This window comes from Macaca thibetana, chromosome 12 (genome assembly GCF_024542745.1).
Source record: "Macaca thibetana thibetana isolate TM-01 chromosome 12, ASM2454274v1, whole genome shotgun sequence".
Lineage (NCBI taxonomy): Eukaryota > Metazoa > Chordata > Mammalia > Primates > Cercopithecidae > Macaca > Macaca thibetana.
This window is the reverse complement of record NC_065589.1, coordinates 37,022,222-37,045,080: the sequence shown is the minus strand read 5'-3', so window position 1 is coordinate 37,045,080 and position 22,859 is coordinate 37,022,222. Positions and strand designations below refer to the sequence as shown.

Below are 22,859 nucleotides of genomic sequence, written 5' to 3'. Positions count from 1 at the left end.
GAACAGTTAAAATGGATACATTTATTGTATATGCATTATACTTCAATAAGATTTTTAATTAAAGAAAATAAAAGCTCATCTTCATCTGGGCTTTACTTGCTAGTCCATGTCATGGTAGAGCTTGAATTCTTAGGAAATCTTCCATTGGTATGGCCCTTGCTGTTCCCTGGCAAACTCCAACTCTCAGGGATCTCCACAATCCCCTGGCTTTCAAAAGCACAGGAGAGAACCCAAGCAAGTCTGGCTGCTTTGTGCTGCTCCTTAGAAACAAATTTCCATATTCTTGGGCCACAGAATAGTCTGCCATTCAAATAAGCATCTCTATCTGGGCATGGTGGCTCATGCCTGTAATCCCAGCACTTTGGGAGGCTGAGGCAGGTGGATCCTTTGAATCCAGGAGTTTCAGACCAGTCTGGGTAACAGGGCAAAACCCCACTGCTACAAAAAATACAAATATTAATGAGCATATTGGTGCATGTCTGTGGTCTCAGCTACTTAGGAGGCTGAGATAGGAGGATCTCTTGAGCCTGGGAGGTCGAGGCGGCTGCAGTAAGCTGTGATCACACCACTGCCCTGCAGCCTGGGTGATAAGGCAAGACCCTGTCTCAATCAATCAATCAATCAATAAAATCCTGAGCCGTATTACTCTTTTTATCTAATCAGTATGCCACAAGATGAGATTATAATCTCACCAAAGTCAGGCTCTCCAGACCTCACTCCAGATCCAGTCCCATCTCAAATGCTGTCTCTAAATAGAGAGATGCAGACAGAGATGAGGAAGTAATCAAGGTGCATGTTTCTGTGTCTAGAAGGAGGAGCAGGCTGAAAGAGATGGGCAAAGTGGGAGTCATTTTTGTACCTTCCTTTTTTATTTACTCCCTTGGATCTGAGCAGGCAAAAACTGTCTTGGCATGTTTTATATTTATACAACTAATTGCAAATTAATTGCACACTCACAATGTTGTCTCCTATTGGAGAATTGCTAGAGGACTCCAGTTAGGGATGATTCACTTTCTCAGAAGTAGACTAACATAAGTGCATATGTAGTTATTAAAGTTAGTTATAGGCACAGATAGCTGAGCCTAAAGGAAGTTTGTCAGGAACCAGAAATCTATCAGGCACCCTCCTATACTCCATGCCTCTCCTATTTCCCCGTCCACTAACATCTTTATCACAGCTGAAAGAGAAATTCTTCTAGGTCTTTTGCTTTTCATTTTCTCCACCCTGGAGATGTTGAAAGCTATATCAAGCTGAAGAAGCATAAGCTACAACAAAACTTTCCCCCCCGCAGATGGTTTCCAAAGTGAATGACCACTAGCTCTTTCTAAGTACTTTATCCTCTAGTACTTACATTCATACTTATTGGCATGAATATACCAACACATGAATGTACACACGGACAATAGGTAAACATTATTGTTCTCTCTACATATTATTCTGATACTTGATTTATCCAATACAGGAAAAGAAATCTATTGGTAAATGTGACTGAATTGAAAACTCCAAGGACAGACTTCAGGTTCAGCTACCCAGGATCTCAAAAGGCTGTCGGCACTTGGCTTCTTTCTCCCCATCTCTCGACCGTTTTCTTCATTGTTGGCTTTGGTCTCAGGCACGCTCTTCCGGCATGGTGGCAAGATGGCTGCCCACAGCATCAGGCTTACTTCCCCTCTTCTCAGCTACTCCACAAAAGAGGGATCCTCTCGTTTTAACATTTCCAACCAAAGTCCTAGGATCGTCTCTTTTATTGGGATATGTTTTTAACCATACACAATCACTGTGCCCGAGGGGATGGAACGTTCTGATGGTCCAGGCCCCGGTCACATGCCCCTCTGGAGTCCAGCGTGGAGTCATTCCACCTGAACCACATGGACTGAGAGTGGGCCTGGAATGATTCCTATAAGAACAGAAGGCTGTCACCAGGATAAGGTAGGACAGATGCTAGACTGGCAAAAACAACAACTGTCTTCCACTGTCTCAACTCGGATCACAAGGGAAGAAAGGAAGAGGATCAAGGATGAAGGAGAAAAGCAGAAGCTGTTGCCACATATTCACAAGTAGTAGGATGAGTACCAAATCCCTAAAAAATGATCTGTCAGACCAATACACCAAACCCTCTCTACTTCCGGTCTCCTTGTCATTTGACCCACAGGCTTCAAGAACACTTCCTCAAGTAAATATAGTCCAGTGATTCATCAGATAATCCCATATAAAGTAAAAAGACAAGGGAGACAAGAGTTATGTCTGTTTTGCGATCAGGATGGTCTCTTGGCTGCTGTCCAACTTCCTCTGGGTTGGGATGCATCTGTCACTCGCTGTGGAGCTCCCTGTGTCATTGTGTTTGTCTTTCCCGGAGAATGTGAACAGTCCAAAGCCTAAGTCATCCAGCATTTGAGAGGTGACATCAATGTAGACCCACCAAGGAGTAGCAATTAGACATCCAGAATATAACTAGGACAAGACAAAAAACTGTTTAGGGAGAGTGTACATTTTAGTGTATTCTGTATAAGTTTTTTCAATGAACATAGTCCATGAATTTTGGGAAAGTGGTGATAACTTGCTTCATTTCCATCTGGAGGAAGCAGATTTTTGGAGAAGAAATAAGCTTGTAAACATATTTGAATATTTGGAAGACTGAGAAAAGCACATGAGAAGTTATGGAATCAAGAATAAATAAAAAGTTGGGGCAGGAGTAATAATAACAACTGCCGCCTACCATTATCAGTCACTTACCACACCCATGCACTGGGCTAAGTGCTTTATAGACTTTCTTATTTAACCCTCCTAGCTACTCAGTGGAAGCAAGTAACCATTACTATCCCAATTTGACAGAGGAGGAAACTGAGACTGTCTTATTGAGGAAGGATTCATTCATTGGAAGCCCAGAACCGTTGCTCCTAACCTCCCTGATGTCTCATCTTTTGATGCTCGATGCAGGGTCTGTGTTGATGGACAGGATTGCTGAGCTCAAGGTTGGCTGGAACCTAAACACAGACGTACAAGGAGGGAATCCTGAGGGGCCCCAGTCAGATGAGATAAAAAGAGAAGCTCTGGGAGAAGCTCTGGTGGTTCAGGTCACTGAAGAAAAGGAAGCTGTCCAGTTTGGATAAAAATCCAATGTCCTCACAAGCAGAGGAGAGCAAAGCCTGAGAAAGAATCTCATAAAAGACAAAGGCAAAGGTTCTGTTGGAATCCGGATGGTCCAGCAGGGAACGAAGACACCCAGCCATGGATGTTAAGATTCAAGGTTAGGATCTCATTTAATGGTCACACCTAGAGAAAGGTGGAGGAGTAATTCTACCAGTGATGATGTCTTACAGTTGAATAGGGCTTTGTTTTTTCATATTTCCCTAATTTTATCTTCTCCCAGCAGGCCGAGGAGCTTGTTAGTATCATAATTCCCACTTCTGAGTGAAGCAAATACACACAGAGAAATTTCTCATTCAAAGCCAATGGCAGAGCTGGAACTTGAACCCAGGTGTTTTGCCTCAGAGCCCAGTGCTCTTGTTTACAATAGAGGACTAAGCGTAACATCAAGGTTGACTGGTTCCTTGAAATTGCTGTATGCCTTGGGAGCTTGGTCATTAGGCAACAAACAAGATGCCAGTCACTGGTAGAGAAAGGTACGAGGCTAAAACTCAAATGAGTACCCATTTAAAGAAAAGAAAACCCCTTTTTTCCCACAACAGGAATCTCCAGTGAACATCCACTAATAAACTTTATATTGGGTGCCTACCATGAGCCAGGCATTGGAGAATGAACAGTGAACTCGGTAATAGTCCTTACCATCACAGAACTCACAGTTCATTGGAGACACACTAAAAAACAGGTGACTAAATAAAATGGTTATTGATTCCGTAGAGAATGGTTATTGATTCTCCATAGAGGCAGAATGTTTCCCATGCAACTATAATGCCTGTGTTATATTTAAGGTTTTTCTTGATCTTATATATCTTACCACATAAATCTAAATCAATCATAACATATATTTCTGAGATGATTACTCAGTTAGCTCATAGGAGGGGCATCTGATTCAGAAATAAAGGATCAGGAAGAAGTGGCATCTGGAACAAGTACAGATGGCCAAATCAAGAACCTTTGTCTTGGCCTCTGAGCTACATGCCCAAACCGAACTCTGTCTTCAAGATTCCCTTAATGCAGTCCCCTTGTCAGAAGCCACACCTGCAGCAGATGCCCCATGGCACTGATGCACTGTTTTGTCTTTCATCTCATTGCCCAGCTAGGTGCAACCTGGATAGACATTGTGGCCCATACCTTTTTTATATACTTTATATTTGGGTTTTTTTTTTTTTAATTGCTGTCACCGTCACCAACCAAGGAGTAAGATGGCCCTCTGAGTCAGAATAACATTAGAAGTTTTCTCCATCCAGTTTTAGAACTACAGAGGAAAAAGGAGAGCATTATTCCTTAAGAGTAAGCATTTGATTTCTGAAAGCAGTTCTGATTGCCTATCCCTGACAAATGAATTGTTCCCCAGAAGCCATTTCTTTCTACCAGAAAAAATACTAGAGAACAAGAAGTAGATTTAAATTTAGTTATTTTTCCCCACCTTGATTGTCCATGTTATTAGTGTTTAAATGGTGGTGAAGGTAATTAACTATTTAATTCATTTTTTGGTTGTAGTTGATGTATTTTTTAAAACCCCAACTGAGTGAGTCCCACAATTACAAATGGCTCTAAGACTGCTAAAATTTTGATGGGTATTTTTCAGCTTCTGGTTTTACCAAATTTTAGTTCACTAAACCACACTTAAATTAATTAGCTAAGTAGAAAATTCCCCAATGGGATGTTAGTGAAGGATAAGTATGTTGTAAATAAAACAATTAAAGGGCTAGTTCACACCTCATCAAATTGCTTAACAACCTGATACCAGTTAACTACATACATTCCTCATAAAACGCATGGAACATGGAACAAGGAGGTAAATTAGAGTCCCCCTTTTCTGCAGTGGGACGCATTTACCCTTTAACTGAGGTCCAGTGTTACGGTGGTGAGAGGTGGGGTAGAAATGCCACAGTATGACCTTGTTGGCTGTGGAAATATCTGCATAATGCTGTCAATAGGGATTGCAAATTCTGATCCTGAAATCCCATTAGGCAGAGCAAGTTTCCCTTCCTAGTTGCAGCCTCAGAGTCACAAGAGTAATATAAGATCGTGGATTCATTTTATGCCAGCTTTCCTCCAGTGTGCTCTCACCCATATCATTTCATCCACTCTTGAGAAGAAAAGCACATATTACTTTACAGATGGAGAAACCAAGGCACAGATAAGTGAAGAGGCCCAGTCAGGATCACCCTTGCAGAGGTCAGGCTGAAGGGCAGCAACGTGAGCTGAGGTCATCTTGGCCTGGAGCCTGTGTGGTTTCTGGCAGGGCCATGAAATTATAACCCCTGTCAACTCATTGGAGGACACCTACTCAGATGCCTTCATTTCACAGAGTTGAAGATAAGGCCTGAGAAAGTCAGGTGACTTGTCTGAAACTTCCTGGGATATGACCCAGTGTCCGGAGCTCCTATTCGAGGTCCCTTCTCACTACTGCAGCAGTCGCTTGCCGGGAGTTATTTATGGATAATGTATTTTTTAAGATGTAAATGTGAACCAGGTAAGGTGATGGAAATTTTAGTCTGCCTCCCAGGACACTTCCACTCTTTAAAGTGGGGAATTGGGATGGCATACACCTATTAGCAGAAGATGCAAACTGAACGCAATGATGTGGAAATCTAGAGAGCAAGATTTATTCACGTGGGTCAGGGACTGCAAACCTAAATAGCTGTAGGGGCAGATGGGAAATGTCAGTGAGAGAAGCAGGCAGGAGCAGAGCCTAAAGAGGACAAAGTCCGTTCCTCAAGAGCACAGCTTCACTTGACCATGGCCTCCAAGGAAGGCAAGTCCTGAGATTAAAGAAAAGCAGGAAAGCTGAATTTTTATGTGAAAGTCCTTGACTTTGAAGTGTCAGCCACTAGCTGAAAATTTTTTAAACAGTGTGTGGGGGATGGGAATGTATAAAAAATGAGCCTACAGATTGCAACCTCTGTTAGAGGATTTTCCACCCTGACATATCAGTGTAGAGTAGGACATTTAGGGTCCATACCACTCAGCCATAAAGTTCGGATTTGTTTACACATTTATTTGCTTGTTCATTCTAGGCCTTTGGACAATCACATTATATTCCACATAGAAAATCCAATTTTATTTTTATTTTTTAAAGACTAAGTGTGACTTTGAATTCAAAAAGTATTGAGGGCCTCAGTATGATTGGTCTTTTTGTTTGTTTATTCACTTTTAAAATTCAGTTTCCATCACAACCCTGCAAGGAGAGGAAAGGCAGTCCTAATACTCCCATTTTACACATGAGGTTATTGAGGCGCAGGAAAAGCGAAGTCACCTGGATCATATTTTCAAGAAGTGCCTTGCACAATTGAAGCCCAGTCTTCAGCCTCTGAGTTGCACTCTCCCCCCCCAGTGCACTGATGCACCCAGAGATCCCTCAGAACTGAAAACTGTGGGAGCACTTGCCCACCATAGAGGGCAAATGAACCTAGTTCCACAACAGGTGGGTGGGTTTTGAAGCCTGAGGTCCATAAAGCAAAGGGAGAGCCTGGAATTCCATCTCTCTGAAGTTCAAAAACCAGCTGGCATGGGGCAAATGGTAAATAACATTTTATTTGGTAATGGCTCTTTAGTTTTAAATCACTTCAGCATTTACTTTTAATTAATTTCTTTAAATTAGACTACTCATACTTGTAAATATTTGCTTTTCTATGATAAGCTTTTATTTAAATTATTAAAGCTGCAGCTTCGTGACTGATTTTAAGAATTGAGATTGCCACTATACCAATGATAGAAGGCATGTGATTAAAAATAGGGAAACCATTTCACATTGGTACATAAACCAGCACCAAATATTGCTGGAGCAAAGCAGCACTCAAAGAAATAGAAGAGAGGGTGAACTTACAGTTTTCTTTGATTTGTTCAAGGAATAAATCAATAAATCAGGGAGTTAGAGAACAATGTAGGATGAAATAACATCTGAAGGAGCTCACTCACAATAAAAGCTTGTCTTGCTCTCTCTTTTTTAAAAGCACTCATCAATAGCCCTGGACTCACATACTAGTTTGCTAAAAGGAATGAGAGTGGGGCATGGGAGGAAGGTTATGGAGGGGCTCAGGACAGTGAGTAACTGTACAAGAACATTTGAGACCAAAAAAAAAAAAACAGAAGAAGAAGAAGAAGTAGTAGTAATGATGAGAGCAGAGTAATTTCATAGCCCTCATCAGTTTGGGCTATTATAAGCCTTGATTTGCTAGCTGCTCCATTTTACCAGCATCAAAGGCAAGTATGGAACCCAAAGGTAGGCTGACAGGCTGGATTACAGCAAAAGGAGAAATGACAAAGGATGCTCTAATTTCAAATAAAAGAAGATTTGAACGTAAAAGGTTTGTAATTACATTAATAACCAGTCTTTACCAACCATGTAATGATCAGCCAGAGTAAGAAGAGACCAAGGCAGGATCGGGGGAGCTCACCGTAAGCCATCAATACCTAAGAACCTCTTAATAACTTTTATTATTTGTTGAAAATCATCTTGACAATACAGTTCAGTAACCTTTGTGCTATAAATCCATTTCATCTGCAAAAATGAAAGCTGAATAGAATGTGATATTATATAGAATCTCTCGTGCTGATGCTATCTCCAAAGTGCTCTGCCAAATAATGAGGTGGATTCTGGATGGGAGGGCTGTGGGCGGCCAACAGCAGAGATTTGTGTGTGCCTACCAGGCCCAGCTTGGGGCTTTGGAACCAGCTTAGCATAGACTGAAATGAAGGCTGAAAATTACCCTTCACCCTTTAGTGAAAATTATCATGGGGTGCTTAGATTCTATGTCAAAATTAATAGAGAGGAGCCAAAAGCACTTCCATTCATTATCTGGTGGAAATTGTGGAATGGGTCCCATTGCCTTGGTGCTAGGTATAGGGTTATATAGGTCCCATTGCCTTGGTGCTGGGTAATGGGTCCCATTGCCTTGGTGCTGGGTATAGGATAGAATGTTAGAATAATAATCCCCAAAATGTATGTAATCATGTTTGTGGCCAAATAGGGTACCATAATCCAAATAAACCCCAAGTGGCACTCTGGGACCAGGCTATGCTTCCTTCCATGCCCTCCCTGCAATTGAGGAGGGTACCAAAAAGCCCAGGGAACTATTGAGAGAAGGATGAGGGAAGCCCTTTTCACAGGAAGCTGGCATGGAGATGAGATAGAGTCAGAATCGGGAGGTACTAATGTCAAATCCTTCCTACCCAGAAGCAAACTCAGCACTCCTCATTTTTACATTGGTCCCAGATGCATTTGTCTTTTGACTACCTTATCCCAATTAAACTACTAATGTGCTCATTTCTTTTTCTTTTTTTTTTAATAGATATAGGGAGTACATGGATGGGTAGGTTGGTTACCTAAATATATCATGTAATGCTGAGGCTTGGATTACAAATGAATGTGTCTTCCAAATAGCGAGCATAAATACTTGGTTTTTTCAGCCCTTTTCCCCCCCTCCCTCACTCTCTACTCTTGTAGTCCCCAGTGCCTATTGTTCTCATCTTTATGTTTGTGTGTACTCGATGTTTAGCTCCCACTGTCTATCTCTACGTTAGTTCACTTAGGGCAATGGCCTCTGGCTGCATCCATGTTGCTTCAAAGGACATGATTTAGTTCTTTTATGACTGCATGATATATCCATGGTGTATATGTACCACATTTTCTTTATCCAGTCCAGAATTGATGGGCATCTGGGTTGATTCTATGTCTTTGCTATTGTGAATAGCATTGTAATAAATGTAGAGGTACATGTGTCTTTCTGGTTGAATGATTTACTTACCTTTGGATATACACTCAGTAATGGAATTACTGGATTAAATGGTAGTTCAGTCTTAGTTCTTTGAGAAATCTCCAAATTGCTCTCCATAGTGGCTGGATTAATATACATTCCCAACAGCAGTGTATGAGTATTCCCCTTTGTCTGCAGCCTCACCAGCATCTGTTGTTTTTAGACTTTTTAACAAAGACCATTCTGACTGTGTGAGTTGAGGGACAGGTCACTTGCCTTGAAGGGAAACCCCATAAGGCTAGTAGTGGACTTTCAGCACAAACCTTAAAAACCAGAATAGACTAGGGGCCTGTTTATAGCATCCTTAAAGAAAAGAAATTCCAACCAAGAATTTCATATCCTGCCAAACTAAGCTTCTAACTGAAGGAGAAATAAAATCCTTTTCAGACAGACAAATACAAAGGAACCACTACACCTGCCTTAAAAAAAGGTCCTTAAGGGAGTGCTAAACATGGTAACAAAAGAATGATGCCTGCCACCACAAAAACACACTTAAGTATGTGGCTCACAGACCCTTTAAAGCAACTACACAATCAAGTCCACATAACAAGTAGCTAACGCCACAATGACAAGATCAAATCCTCACATATTAATATTAACCTTGAATGTAAATGGGCTAAACACTCCCGCTTAAAAGGTAGAGAGTGGTAAGTTGGATAAAGAAACAAGACTCAGCTGTCTGCTGTCTTCAAAGGACCCCTCTTACACACAACACCTATAGGTTCAAAGTAAAGGAATGGAGAAAAATGTATCTTGCAAATGGAAAACAGAAAAGAGCAGGAGTTTCTAATCTTAGATAAAATAGACTTTAAATGAACAACCATCAGAAAGGACAAAAAGCATTCCATAATGATAAAAGGTTCAATACAACAAGAACACTTAACTGTCTTAAATATATATACTCCCAACATCAGAGCACTCAGATTCATAAAAATAAGTTCTTAGAGACCTACAAAGAAACTTAGCCACACAATAATAGTGGGAGACTTCACCCCACTCACAGCATTAGTTGTTTGCTTTCTGGACTTAAGCTCAATACTTGACCTATTGGACCTAATGGGCATCTACAAAATACTTTACCCAACAACCACAGAATACACATTCTTATCTGCACAGGGAACACACCTAAGATCGGCCACATGCTTGGCCATAAAGCAAATCTCAATACATTTTTAAAACTCTAAGTCATACCAACCACACTCTTGGACCACATTGCAATAAAAACAGAAATCAATACCAAGAGGATCTCTCAAAACCACACAATTACATGGAAATTAAACAACTTGCTCCTGAATGACTTTTGGGTAAAGAATGAAATTAAGGCAGAAATCAAAAAATTCTTTGAAACTAATGAGAACAGAGACACAACATACCAGAATCTTTGAGATACAGCTAAAGCAGAGAAGAGTTCATAGCACTAAATGCCATGAAGTTAGAAAGATCTCAAATTAACAGCCTAATATCACACCTACAGGAATTAGAAAAACAAGAACCAACCAACCCCAAAGCTAGCAGACAAAAAGAAATAACCAAAATTAGAGCAGAACTGAACAAAATGGAGACATGCTCATTTCTTACATCAGAAAGTGAACCCAGAGGTTCATGAAATATGTTATATAAATCTCACTTAGTATTATAAATTTAGGGGGAATAGATTACCAGATGTAAAATTTTTTTAAAAGCTTATGGTAGATCTTACATTGAGGCATATGCAAAAAGCTCTTACCAATTATCAGTATTTAAATTTCATAGCACTACATCTAAAAAATGTAAATGTTCACACAGTTCACAAAAGACTGAATTCACCTGTCTCTAGAAGTTGTATTATCAGGCAAATGGTCTCACTGCCTGATGAGTCTAGAAGCCAATAACATGGCACCAACTTTTAAGAAAAGGAAGTCTTTATTGCAAGACCAGACAGCAAGGAAAAAGGAGTTGCGCTCAAATGTCTCCCCCATTTGCTGTCTGGGGCAAGCTTTGAAGTGTCAGAGGGCAAGGGAAAATATTTAGGAATGTTGGCTTTGTAGACTGTCATTGGAGAACTTCAATTTCGACCATTTACATTAAGGTATGTTCAGGCTGACTTTAGCCCTGGATTTTCCAGGCCAACAGACCATTCACTTCTAAAAGAGTTCCTGCATTCAGGTTCCAGTCATGTATGAATCTTCTTGGTTCTGTGGGGAGGAATCCTTGGTTCTGGGTGTTGTTAGAGGTCAAAGCTTTTTCTCTTGCACATGCCTGGGCTACCCAACTTACAGTTTTGGCTCTGTTTTACCTACATGGTAACTTTATTCTGTTATCAACAGAGTAGGCCCAGTTTGGGCTGGTCCTATGGTTAAAGTATTACCATGCTTTCATTTGAGAGTGTGATGTCCTCAACATTTCTTCAAAGTTGGTATCAACTGACTAGATAGTTGTAGAATTCAGCTGTCCTTCAGAGTCACATGTACTGATCCTACAGTTCTGCACTGTTGGCCTGCCCTTCTCTGAAGCTGACCCACAACTTTGCCTGCCTGTCTTTGAGTCCTAATATACTATCACTATTGGAATGGTCCATTTGAACAGGGATTTGAGCCTAAATCAAGACTGCAGCAGTGAAAGTGGACAGCCATGAATAGTAAGAGAATATTTGCTAGAACCAGATGTATGACTGGAGCAGGGATGAGAGAAGTCTAGCTTCCTACTGGGCTAACTACATGAATCATGACATTCTCCAAAGGGACCATTGGAGGATGAGCAGGTTTAGGGAGAGGTGATTTGTTTAATTTTGTACTCATAAGGTTGAGGTGCCTAGGGAACCTCCAAGTAGAGCTGTCCCACAGATAATCCACATCACCCCCATGATGCTAATCCTACTGAATAAAAATCACACTCTTTGTTGTTAACTCAGTTGGTTTTCTTTTCTCAGGTTTAGTCTTTTAAGTTCTGGGATACACATGCTGGACATGCAGGTTTGTTACATAAACATGTGCCATGGTGGCTTGCTGCGTCTATCAACCCATCACCTAGGTATTAACGCCTGCATGCATTAGCTGTTTATCCTGATGCTCCCCCTCCCACTGCCACCCCAACAGGCCCCAGTGTGTGTTGTTCCCCTCTCTGTATCCATGTGTTCTCATTGTTCAGTTCTTTCTTATAAGTGAGAATATACGGTGTTTGGTTTTCTGTTGCTGCATTAGTTTGCCGAGGCTAATGGCTTCCAGCTCCATCCACATCCTGCAAAGGATGTGATCTCATTCCTTTTTATGGCTGCGTAGTATTCCATGGTGAATATGTACCACATTTTCTTTATCCAGTCTGTCATTGATGGGCATTTGGGTTGATTCCATGTCTTTGCAATTGTGAATAGTGCTGCAGTGAACATACACGTGTATATATCTTCATGATAGAATGATTTCTATTCCTTTGGGTATATACCCAATAATGAGATTGCTGGGTCACATGGTATTTCTGGTTATGGGTCTTTGAGGAATTGCCACTGTCTTCTACAATGGTTGAACTAATTTACATTGCCAACAACAGTGTGAAAACATTGCTTTTTCGCCACAGCCTCACTGGCATCTGTTGTTTCTTGACTTTAATAATCACCATTGTGACTGGCGTGAGATGGTATACTCATTGTGGTTCTGATTTGTATTTCTCTAACAATCAGTGATGTTGGCCTTTTTTTTCTCATATGTTTATTGGCCACATAAATGTCGTATTTTGAGAAATGTCTGTTCATGTCCTTTCCCCACTTTTTAATGGGATTGTTTTTTTCCTGTAAATTTGTTAAGTTCCTTATAGATTCTGGATATTAGACCTTTGTCAGATGAATAGCCTGCAAAATTTTTCTCCCATTCTGTAGGTTGTCTGCTCACTCTGATGATAGTTTCTTTTGCTGTGGAGAAGCTCTTTAGTTTAATTAGATCCCATTTGTCAATTTTTGCTTGTGTGGCAATTACTTTTGATGTTTTTGTCATGAAATCTTTGCCTGTGCCTATGTCCTGAGTGCTATTGCCTAAATTTCTTCTAGGGTTTTTATAGTTTTGGGTTTTACATTTAGATCTCTAATCCATCTTAATTTTTGTGTAAGGTGTAAGGAAGGGGTCCAGTATAAATTTTCTGCATATGGCTAGCCAGGTTTCCCAATGCATGTATTAAATAGGTTTCTAGTGGGCTAATTGCATGAATCTTCTAGATGGGGTCTTCTAGATATAGAATCATGTCAACTGCAAACAGAGACAGTTTGACTTCCTCTCCTATTTGAATACCCTTTATTTCTTTCTCTTGCCTGATTGCCCTGGCCAGAACTTCCAATACTATGTTGAATAGGGGTGGCGAGAGAGGGCATTCTTGTCTTGTGCCAGTTTTCAAGGGGAATGCTTCCAGTTTTTCCCCATTCAGTATGATATTGGCTGTGGGTTTGTCATCAATGGCTTTATATTATTTTGAGGTATGTTCCATTAATACTTAGTTTATTGAGAGTTTTTAACATGAAAGAATGTTGAATTTTATCAAAGGCCTTTTCTGCATCTATTGAGATAATCATGTGGTTTTCGTCTTCAGTTCTGTTTATGTGATGAATTACATTTATTGATTTGCATATGTTGAACCAGTCTTACATCCCAGGGATAAAGCTGACTTGATTGTAGTGCATAAGCTTTTTGATGTGCTGCTGGATTTGGTTTGCCAGTATTTTAATGAGGATTTTTGCATTGATGCTTATCAGGGATATTGGCCTGAAGTTTTCTCTTGTTGTTGCATCTCTGGCAGGTTTTGATATCAGGATGATGCTAGCCTCATAAAATTAGTTAGGGAGAAGTCCCTCCTTTTCAATTGTTTGGCGTAGTTTTAGAAAAAATGGTATCAGCTCCTCTTTGTACCTGTGGTAGAATTCAGCTATAAATCCATTTGGTCCTGGGCCTTTTTTGGTTGGTAGGTTATTTATTACTGCCTCAATTTCAGAGCCCATTGGTCTATTCAGGGATTCACCTTCCTGGTTCAGTCTTGGGAGGGTTATGTGTCCAGGAATTTATCTATTTCTTCTAAATGTTCTAGTTTATTTGCATAGAGCTGTTTATAACATTCTGATGGTTGTTTGTATTTCTGTAGGGTCAGTGGTGATATCCCCTCTGTCGTTTTTTGTGTCTGATTCTTCTTTTGTTCTTTATTAGTCTAGCTAGTGGTCTATTTTAATAATTTTGTCAAAAAACCAGCTCCTGGATTTGATTTTTTTTAATGTTTTTCATGTCTATCTCCTTCAGTTCTGGTCTGATCTTGGTTATTTCTTGTCTTCTGCTAGCTTTGGGCTTTGTTTGCTCTTGGTTCTCTAGTTTTTTTTTTTTTTTTTTAATTTATTTATTATTATTATACTTTAAGTTGTAGGGTACATGTGCATAACGTGCAGGTTTGTTACATATGTATACTTGTGCCATGTTGCTGTGCTGCACCCATCAACTCGTCATTTACATCAGGTATAACTCCCAGTGCAATCCCTCCCCCCTCCCCCCTCCCCATGATAGGCCCCGGTGTGTGATGTTCCCCTTCCTGAGTCCGAGTGATCTCATTGTTCAGTTCCCACCTATGAGTGAGAACATGCGGTGTTTGGTTTTCTGTTCTTGTGATAGTTTGCTAAGAATGATGGATTCCAGCTGCATCCAAGTCCCTACAAAGGACTCAAACTCATCCTTTTTTATGGCTGCATAGTATTCCATGGTGTATATGTGCCACATTTTCTTAATCCAATCTGTCACTGATGGACATTTGGGTTGATTCCAAGTCTTTGCTATTGTGAATAGTGCTGCAATAAACATACGTGTGCATGTGTCTTTATAGCAGCATAATTTATAATCCTTTGGGTATATACCCAGTAATGGGATGGCTGGGTCATATGGTACATCTAGTTCTAGATCCTTGAGGAATCGTCATACTGTTTTCCATAATGGTTGAACTAGTTTACAATCCCACCAACAGTGTAAATCAAATACCTAGGAATCCAACTTACAAGGGATGTAAAGGACCTCTTCAAGGAGAACTACAAACCACTGCTCAGTGAAATACAAGAGGACACAAACAAATGGAAGAACATACCATGCTCATGGATAGGAAGAATCAATATCGTGAAAATGGCCATACTGCCCAAGGTAATTTATAGATTCAATGCCATCCCCATCAAGCTACCAATGAGTTTCTTCACAGAATTGGAAAAAACTGCTTTAAAGTTCATATGGAACCAAAAAAGAGCCCGCATCTCCAAGACAATCCTAAGTCAAAAGAACAAAGCTGGAGGCATCACGCTACCTGACTTCAAACTATACTACAAGGCTACAGTAACCAAAACAGCATGGTACTGGTACCAAAACAGAGATATAGACCAATGGAACAGAACAGAGTCCTCAGAAATAATACCACACGTCTACAGCCATGTGATCTTTGACAAACCTGAGAGAAACAAGAAATGGGGAAAGGATTCCCTATTTAATAAATGGTGCTGGGAAAATTGGCTAGCCATAAGTAGAAAGCTGAAACTGGATCCTTTCCTTACTCCTTATACGAAAATTAATTCAAGATGGATTAGAGACTTAAATGTTAGACCTAATACCATAAAAATCCTAGAGGAAAACCTAGGTAGTACCATTCAGGACATAGGCATGGGCAAAGATTTCATGTCTAAAACACCAAAAGCAACGGCAGCAAAAGCCAAAATTGACAAATGGGATCTCATTAAACTAAAGAGCTTCTGCACAGCAAAAGACACTACCATCAGAGTGAACAGGCAACCTACAGAATGGGAGAAAATTTTTGCAATCTACTCATCTGACAAAGGGCTAATATCCAGAATCTACAAAGAACTCAAACAAATTTACAAGAAAAAAACAAACAACCCCATCAAAAAGTGGGCAAAGGATATGAACAGACATTTCTCAAAAGAAGACATTCATACAGCCAACAGACACATGAAAAAATGCTCATCATCACTGGCCATCAGAGAAATGCAAATCAAAACCACAATGAGATACCATCTCACACCAGTTAGAATGGCAATCATTAAAAAGTCAGGAAACAACAGGTGCTGGAGAGGATGTGGAGAAATAGGAACACTTTTACACTGTTGGTTCTCTAGTTCTTGTACTTAAGATATTCGGGTGTCAGTTTGAGATCTTTCTAGCTTTTTGATATGGGCATTTAGTGCTATAAATTTCCCTCTTAACACTGCTTTATCTGCATCCCAGAAATTCTGGTATGTTATCTCTTTGTTCTTACTGGTTTCAAAGAACTTCTTGATTTCTGCCTTAATTTCATTATTTACCCAGGAGTCATTCAGGAGCAGGTTGCTCAATTTCCATGCAGTTGTGTGGGTTTGAGGTTTTTTTTTTTTTTTTTTTTTTTTTTTTGAGACGGAGTCTGGCTCTGTCGCCCAGGCTGGAGTGCAGTGGCGGGATCTCAGCTCAGTGCAAGCTCCGCCTCCCGGGCTTAGCCATTCTCCTGCCTCAGCCTCCCGAGTAGCTGGGACTACAGGCGCCCGCCACGTCGCCCGGCTAGTTTTTTGTATTTTTAGTAGAGACGGGGTTTCAACGTGTTAGCCAGGATGGTCTCCATCTCCTGACCTCGTGATCCGCCCATCTCGGCCTCCTAAAGTGCTGGGATTACAGACTTGAGCCACCGCGCCTGGCCATGAGTGAGTTTCTTAATCTTGAGTTCTAATTTGATTGTGCTGTGGTCTCTCACTGTTATGATTTCAAGTTCTTTTGCATTTGCTGAGGAGTGTCTTACTTCCAATTATGTGATCAATTTTAGAGGAAGTGCCATGTGTCACCAAAAATAATGTATATTCTGTTGTTTGGGGGTGGAGAGTTCTCTAGATATCTATCAGGTCCACTTGATCCAGATCCAAGTTCAAGTCCTGAATATCCTTGTTAATTTTCTGTCTCCATGATCTAATATTGACAATCGGTTGTTAAAGTCTGCTACTATTATCATGTGGGAGTCTAAGTCTCTTTGCAGGTCTCTAAGAACGTGTTTTATGAATCTGGATGCTCCTGTATTGGGTGCATATATATTTAAGATAGCTCTTCTTGTTGAATTGATCCTTTTACCATTATGTAATACTCTTGTCTTTTTTATCTTTCTTGGCTTAAAGTCTGTTTTGTCAGAAACTAGGATGGCAACTCCTGCTTTTTTTCTGCTTTCTATTTGCCTGGTAAATTTTCCTCCATCCCTTTATTTTGAGCCTATATGTGTCTTTGTGCATGAGATGGGTCTTTTGAATACAGCATACAATGGGTCTTGACTCAATGCCACTTGCCATTTGCCATTCTGTGTCTTTCAATTGGGGCATTTAGCCCATTTTCATTTAAGGTTAATATTGTTATGTGTGAATTTGATCCTATCATCATGATGTTAGCTGGTTATTTTGCAGACCTATTGATTTAGTTGTTTCATAGTGTCATTGGTCTGTGTACTTCAGTGTGCTTTGCGGTGGCTGGTACCAGTTCTTCCTTTCCATATTTAGTGCTTCCTTCAGCAGCTCTTGCAAGGTAGGCCTGGTGGTGACAAATTCCCTCAGTATTTGCTTGTCTGGAAAGGATTTTATTTCTCCTTTGTTTATGAAGCTTAGTTTGGCTGGATATGATGTCCTGGGTTGAAAATTATTTTCTTTTAGAATATTGAATATTGGCCCCCAGTCTCCTCTGGCTTGTAGGGTGTATTAGTCCATTTTCACACTGCTGTTAAAGACATACCCAAGACTGGGCAATTTACAAAAGAAAGAAGTTTAATGGACTTACAGTTCTATGTGGCTGGGGAAGCCTGTCAATCATGGTGGAAGGCAAGGAGGGGGGAGGAGCAAGTCATGTCTTATACCGACAGCAGCAGGCAAAAAGAGAGAGCTTGTGCGGAAACTCCCATTATTAAAACCATCAAATCTCATGAGACTTATTCACTATTATGAGAACAGCATGGGAAAGACTTGGCCCCATTATTCAATTACCTCCCACTGGGTCCCTCGCACAACACATGGGAATTCAAGATGAGATTTGGGTGGGGACACAGCCAAACCATATCATAGGGTTTCTGCTGAGAGGTCCACTCTTAGTCTGATAGGCATTCTTTTATAGGTGACCTGGCCCTTCTTTCTCTGGCTGCCCTTAACATTTTTTCCTTCATTTTGACCTTGGAGAATCTGATGATTATGTGTCTTGGGGTTGATCTTCTCATGGAGTATCTTACTGGGGTTCTCTGGATTGCCTGAATTTAAATGTTGCCCTGCCTTGTTAGGTTGGGGACGTTCTCCTGGATGATGTCCTGAAGTATGTTTTCCAACTTGGTTCTGTTTTCCCTGTCTCTTTCAGGTACTCTAATTAGTTGTAGGTTCAGTCTTTTTACATAATCCCATAGTTCTCGGGGATTTTGTTCATTCCTTTTCGTTTTTTCTCTAATATTGTCTGCCTGTCTTATTTCAGCAAGATAGTCTTCAAGCTCTGAAATTCCTTCCTTCTCTTGGTCAATTGAGCTATTGATACTTGTGGTTGCATTGTGAAGTTCTTGTGTTATTTTTCAGCTCCATCAGGCATTTATGTTCATCTCTAAACTGGTTATTCTGGTTAACAGCTCCTGTAATTTTTTTTATCATGGTTCTTAGCTTCTTTGCTTTGGGTTAGAACATGCTTCTTTAGCTCAGTGAAGTTCATTATTACCCACCTTCTGAAGCCTACTTCTGTCAGTTCATCCATCCCAGCCTCTGCCCAATTCTGTGCTCTTGCTGGAGAGGTGTTACAGTTGTTTGGAGAAGAGGCATGCTGGCTTTTTAAGTTTTCAGTGTCTTTTTTTGTTGATATTGATTCTTTCTGCTCCTCGTGAGTTTATCTAGCTGTGATCTTTGAGGCTGCTGGCCTTTGGATGGGGTTTTTGTTGGAGGGGGTTTGTTGGTGGTGTTGGTGGTGCTGTTGTTGCTTCCTTTTAGTTGTGTGTGTGTGTGTTTGTTTTTGTTTTTTTTTAACAGTCAAGCCCCTCTTCTGTAGGGGTCCTCTCCAGACCCTATTCACCTGGGTTTCTCCCGCACCTGGAGGTGTCACCAGTGGAGGCTACAGAATAGCAAAGATAGCTGCCTGCTCCCTCTTCTCTAGGATCTCTGTCCCAGAGGGGCATCGACCTGATGCCAGCAGGAATGCTCCTGTGTAAGTTGTTTAGGAACCTCTGTTGGAGGGTCTCAGCCAGTCAGGAGGCATGGGATCTGGGACCCGCTTAATGAAGTGCTCTGGCTGCCCCTTGGTGAAGGGGGTGTGCTGTGCTAGGAGAAATCCCACTTGTCCGGACTGCCCAGATTCCTCAGAGCCAGCAGCGGGAAGATTACATCTGCTGATCCATGGAGATCACAGCCGCCCCTCCTCTCAGGGGCTCAGTCCCAGCAAGCTCAGAGTTCTGTCCCTAAAACCCTAGCTGGAGTTGCTTAAATTCCTGCAGGGAATACACACTTGGTGAGGAGGGATGGATCAGGGTCCAGCCTAAAGAGGCAGTCTGGCCACGATCTGCCACAGCTGCTGTGCTGCACTGTGGGGAATTCCTCCTGGGTCCAAACCATCCAGTCTCCTTGGCACCAGCAGGGGAAAAATAGAATTCCCGCAGAAACTCAGTAGTCTTAAGCAGTCTGCAGCCAAGTGGCCACCAAGAATCTACACAGCTGTGTGCTTGGGACCCAAGGCTCTGATGGCATGGGCTCATGAGTAGGATGTCCTGATCATGGGTTGCATGGAACGGTGGGAAAAACATGGTTTCCCAGATGAAGTAGCACAGTCACTCACTGCCTCCCTTCGCTGGGGGTGGGAGCTTCCCTTGCCCCATGTGGCTCCCAAGTGGGCTGTCACACCACCCTGCTTTTCCTTGCTCTCTTTTTAGTGCATTAGATCCTGTTTTTTAGAAATGTGTTTCCAAATATAAACCACCTAGTCAGTCCCAGTGAGAGAACCTGCATACCTCAGTTGCTGGTGCAGGATTCACTTGCCATTTTCATTCTTCTCAGTGGGTACCTGACCACAGCTGTTTCTAGTTGGCCATCTTGGCCCCTCCCCACCAAAATCACGTTCTTTAATCCTTCCTGTGCTGTCCCTGGTATTCAAGATCGTTCATGATCAGGCTCCAGATGCCCTCTCTAGACCAACCTTCTGCTTACTTGCCCACTCTTGACAAGCCAGCATCAGAGGAATGTCTGTTTCCAGAACACTTTCCAAGGCTGTTAGCTCTGTATCTTTCCTCTTGTTTATCTCTTCAGATGCTCAGGATAACTGACTTATATTTATATTCCAGGTTATTTGCAGAGCAGGTTACATGTCTTACAAACCCCCCATAGCCAAAGGGATTCCTTAAAGCTAGGTGCCAGCTCCACCTGCATCAGAATCACCTGGGCCCTTGAGAGAAATGTAGGCTCCCAGACCCCTTTCAGACCTTTTTCTGGCATTGCAACCCCAGAATCTGTGTTATTTAATAAAGACTCAATTGATTCTTAGTGTTGCCAACGTTCAAGGTACTAGACCTGGAACACACGGTCTTCCAAACAGAACCATACAAATACCTGTTTTGATTTTCATAAAGGGCAATAGGAAACTTTGCTTTCCTTAAGAAAGGCACCTCAAGGTCTCTGAGTGAAACTTCCCACATGGAATGTTGTTTGTGCTCTTTCTGCAAGCGCCATCAGCAGTTTCAGATTCTTGGGCTGCTAACGGCCAAAGTACCCACTGGAAAAAAAAAAAAAAAAAAGTCTATCTTTTTAGTGCATTAGATCCTGTTTTTTAGAAATGTGTTTCCAAATATAAACCAATTTCTTTCACCTGGTGCCAGCAGGCACCATGTGAGCTGATGAGAAGCAAGTAAGGTCAGAGATTGCACTGTCTAACTTGGTGGTCAGGCATGTGGCCCCTGAGTCTGTCTGCCTGGGCTGAACTGGGCTCTGCCACTACCATTGTGACTTTGATCACATTACTTAACATCTCTGCTTCTCAGTTTCCTCATCTGAAAGCCAGGGATGATAATAATACCTACCTGGTAACATTGTTATGAGGAATAAATCCGTTAAATGGAGGAAATACTTAGGATGGAAACTAACTTGCTGTAGGCACTTGGGAACATGCTGCTGTGCTCAGCAGGCTTTGAATCTTTGCAATTCTAAACCCAACCTTTGAAGCTGGTTATTGAGCCCATCAAGTAGAGTGGCACTCTTCCCAGCACTTACATTTCTGCTTCTGAATTTCAGAGTAAGACAACTGCCATGGCAGGATTCTCCCGTGTTTTAATGAAATCATGACATGGAGGCCCTCTCCCACAACACCCATACACACACACACACACACACACACACACACACACACACACAGGCATGAAGATGGAAGTGTTTAAGTTTCCTTCGTTGTACTCCTTGCCCTTGGTGAAGAGGGATTCTAATGATCTAATGAAAATAGGTAGTTTACATCAAAATCTTCCTATTGCACAGGCTTTAGAAATTAATGGGAGGGGAAAGAAGTCAGGTAAAGACATGGACGTGATGCATTAATATCTACTGCAAACACTGCATGTGCTACTCTAAAATATATGTATAATCTAAAATATAGGAAAAGCGGACTTCATGAACAGTGGAACCGTGTATTTTGCCCCTAAAGTGTTCTGTCTCCAGGTAGCACCTTGGGCAGGAAACTGTGTAGTGGGTTCTCTTAAGGGGCAGGAGGAGATCGCGACCCTACACCGTTGAACTTGTTAGCCCCAAAAGTCTGACCTTGGAATTGAACTGTTGTCTGCTACATGATGACCAGATGAAATCCACAGTATTTACATACTGAAATTCTAGGACCACTGTTACAATAGAAAGAGAGAGATGATGCAAGGGGCCTATCGAGTTAGGGCGATTTGGTGCTTTGGTTGCCATTCTCTTTAAACAAAGCCTGTTCTGTGGATAAACAGACCATGGGGTAGAGATACGCAGGCATCATTCAAATGGATTGCATGACTTTTTTGTGGCCGCACAGGACAGCTTCTGCCTTCCAAAAGATTTCCCCCTCTACATTATTCTCATAATTGTCTTTTCTAATTGTTCTCAGCACTCACTTTAAAAGCCTCTCATCCCCTCATAAGGAAATTATTTTAGCAGGACCATTTTTTTTTATTATTATACTTTATGTTCTAGGGTACATGTGCACAACGTGCAGGTTTGTCACATATATATACATGTGCCATGTTGGTGTGCTGCACCCATTAACTCATCATTTACATTAGGTATATCTCCTAATGCTATCCCTCCCCCCGCCCCCACCCCACAACAGGCCCCGGTGTGTGTGATGTTCCCCTTCCTGTGTTCAAGTGTTGTTACTGTTTAATTCCCACCTATGAGTGAGAACATGCGGTGTTTGGTTTTCTGTTCTTGCGATAGTTTGCTGAGAATGATGGTTTCCAGCTGCATCCATGTCCCTACAAAGGACACGAACTCATCCTTTTTAATGGCTGCATAGTATTCCATGATGTGCCACATTTTCTTAATCCAGTCTGTTATTGATGGACATTTGGGTTGGTTCCAAGTCTTTGCTGTTGTGAATAGTGCTGCAATAAACATACACGTGCATGTGTCTTTATAGCAGCATGACTTATAATCCTTTGGGTCTATCCCCAGTAATGGGATGGCTGGGTCAAATGGTATTTCTGGTTCTAGATCCTTGAGGAATTGCCACACTGTTTTCCACAATGGTTGAACTAGTTTACAGTCCCACCAACAGTGTAAAAGTGTTCCTGTTTCTCCACATCCTCTCCAGCCCCTGTTGCTTCCTGACTTAATGATTGCCATTCTAACTGGTGTGAGATGGTATCTCGTTGCGGTTTTGATTTGCATTTCTCTGATTGCTAGTGATAATGAGCATTTTTTCATGTGTCTGTTGGCTGCATAAATATCTTCTTTTGAGAAGTGTCTGTTCATATCCTTTGCCCACTTTTTGATGG

At 41.4% G+C, this 22,859-nt stretch overlaps 2 protein-coding genes across 7 annotated transcripts in view; both read left to right on the top strand.

Annotated features, from left to right (window-relative positions):
• The window catches only part of EEF1B2 (eukaryotic translation elongation factor 1 beta 2), a 954,602-nt gene that overhangs the window by 374,360 nt on the left and 557,383 nt on the right, over positions 1–22,859 (top strand). Inside the window, exon 1 of one of the 3 annotated variants that reach the window (XM_050750901.1) lies at positions 17,719–17,728. The exons of the other annotated variants lie outside the window; for them this stretch is intronic. The gene's annotated coding sequence lies outside the window, so the exon portion shown is untranslated. Of the gene's footprint in view, positions 1–17,718; positions 17,729–22,859 lie in introns of those variants that run through there. 3 annotated transcript variants of the gene reach the window in all.
• The window catches only part of PARD3B (par-3 family cell polarity regulator beta), a 1,099,140-nt gene that overhangs the window by 1,062,368 nt on the left and 13,913 nt on the right, over positions 1–22,859 (top strand). The window contains exon 23 of one of the 4 annotated variants that reach the window (XM_050750805.1): positions 1,463–11,127. The exons of the other annotated variants lie outside the window; for them this stretch is intronic. Coding sequence (XP_050606762.1) covers positions 1,463–1,712 — 250 coding nt within the window. The 3' untranslated portion in view covers positions 1,713–11,127. Of the gene's footprint in view, positions 1–1,462; positions 11,128–22,859 lie in introns of those variants that run through there. 4 annotated transcript variants of the gene reach the window in all.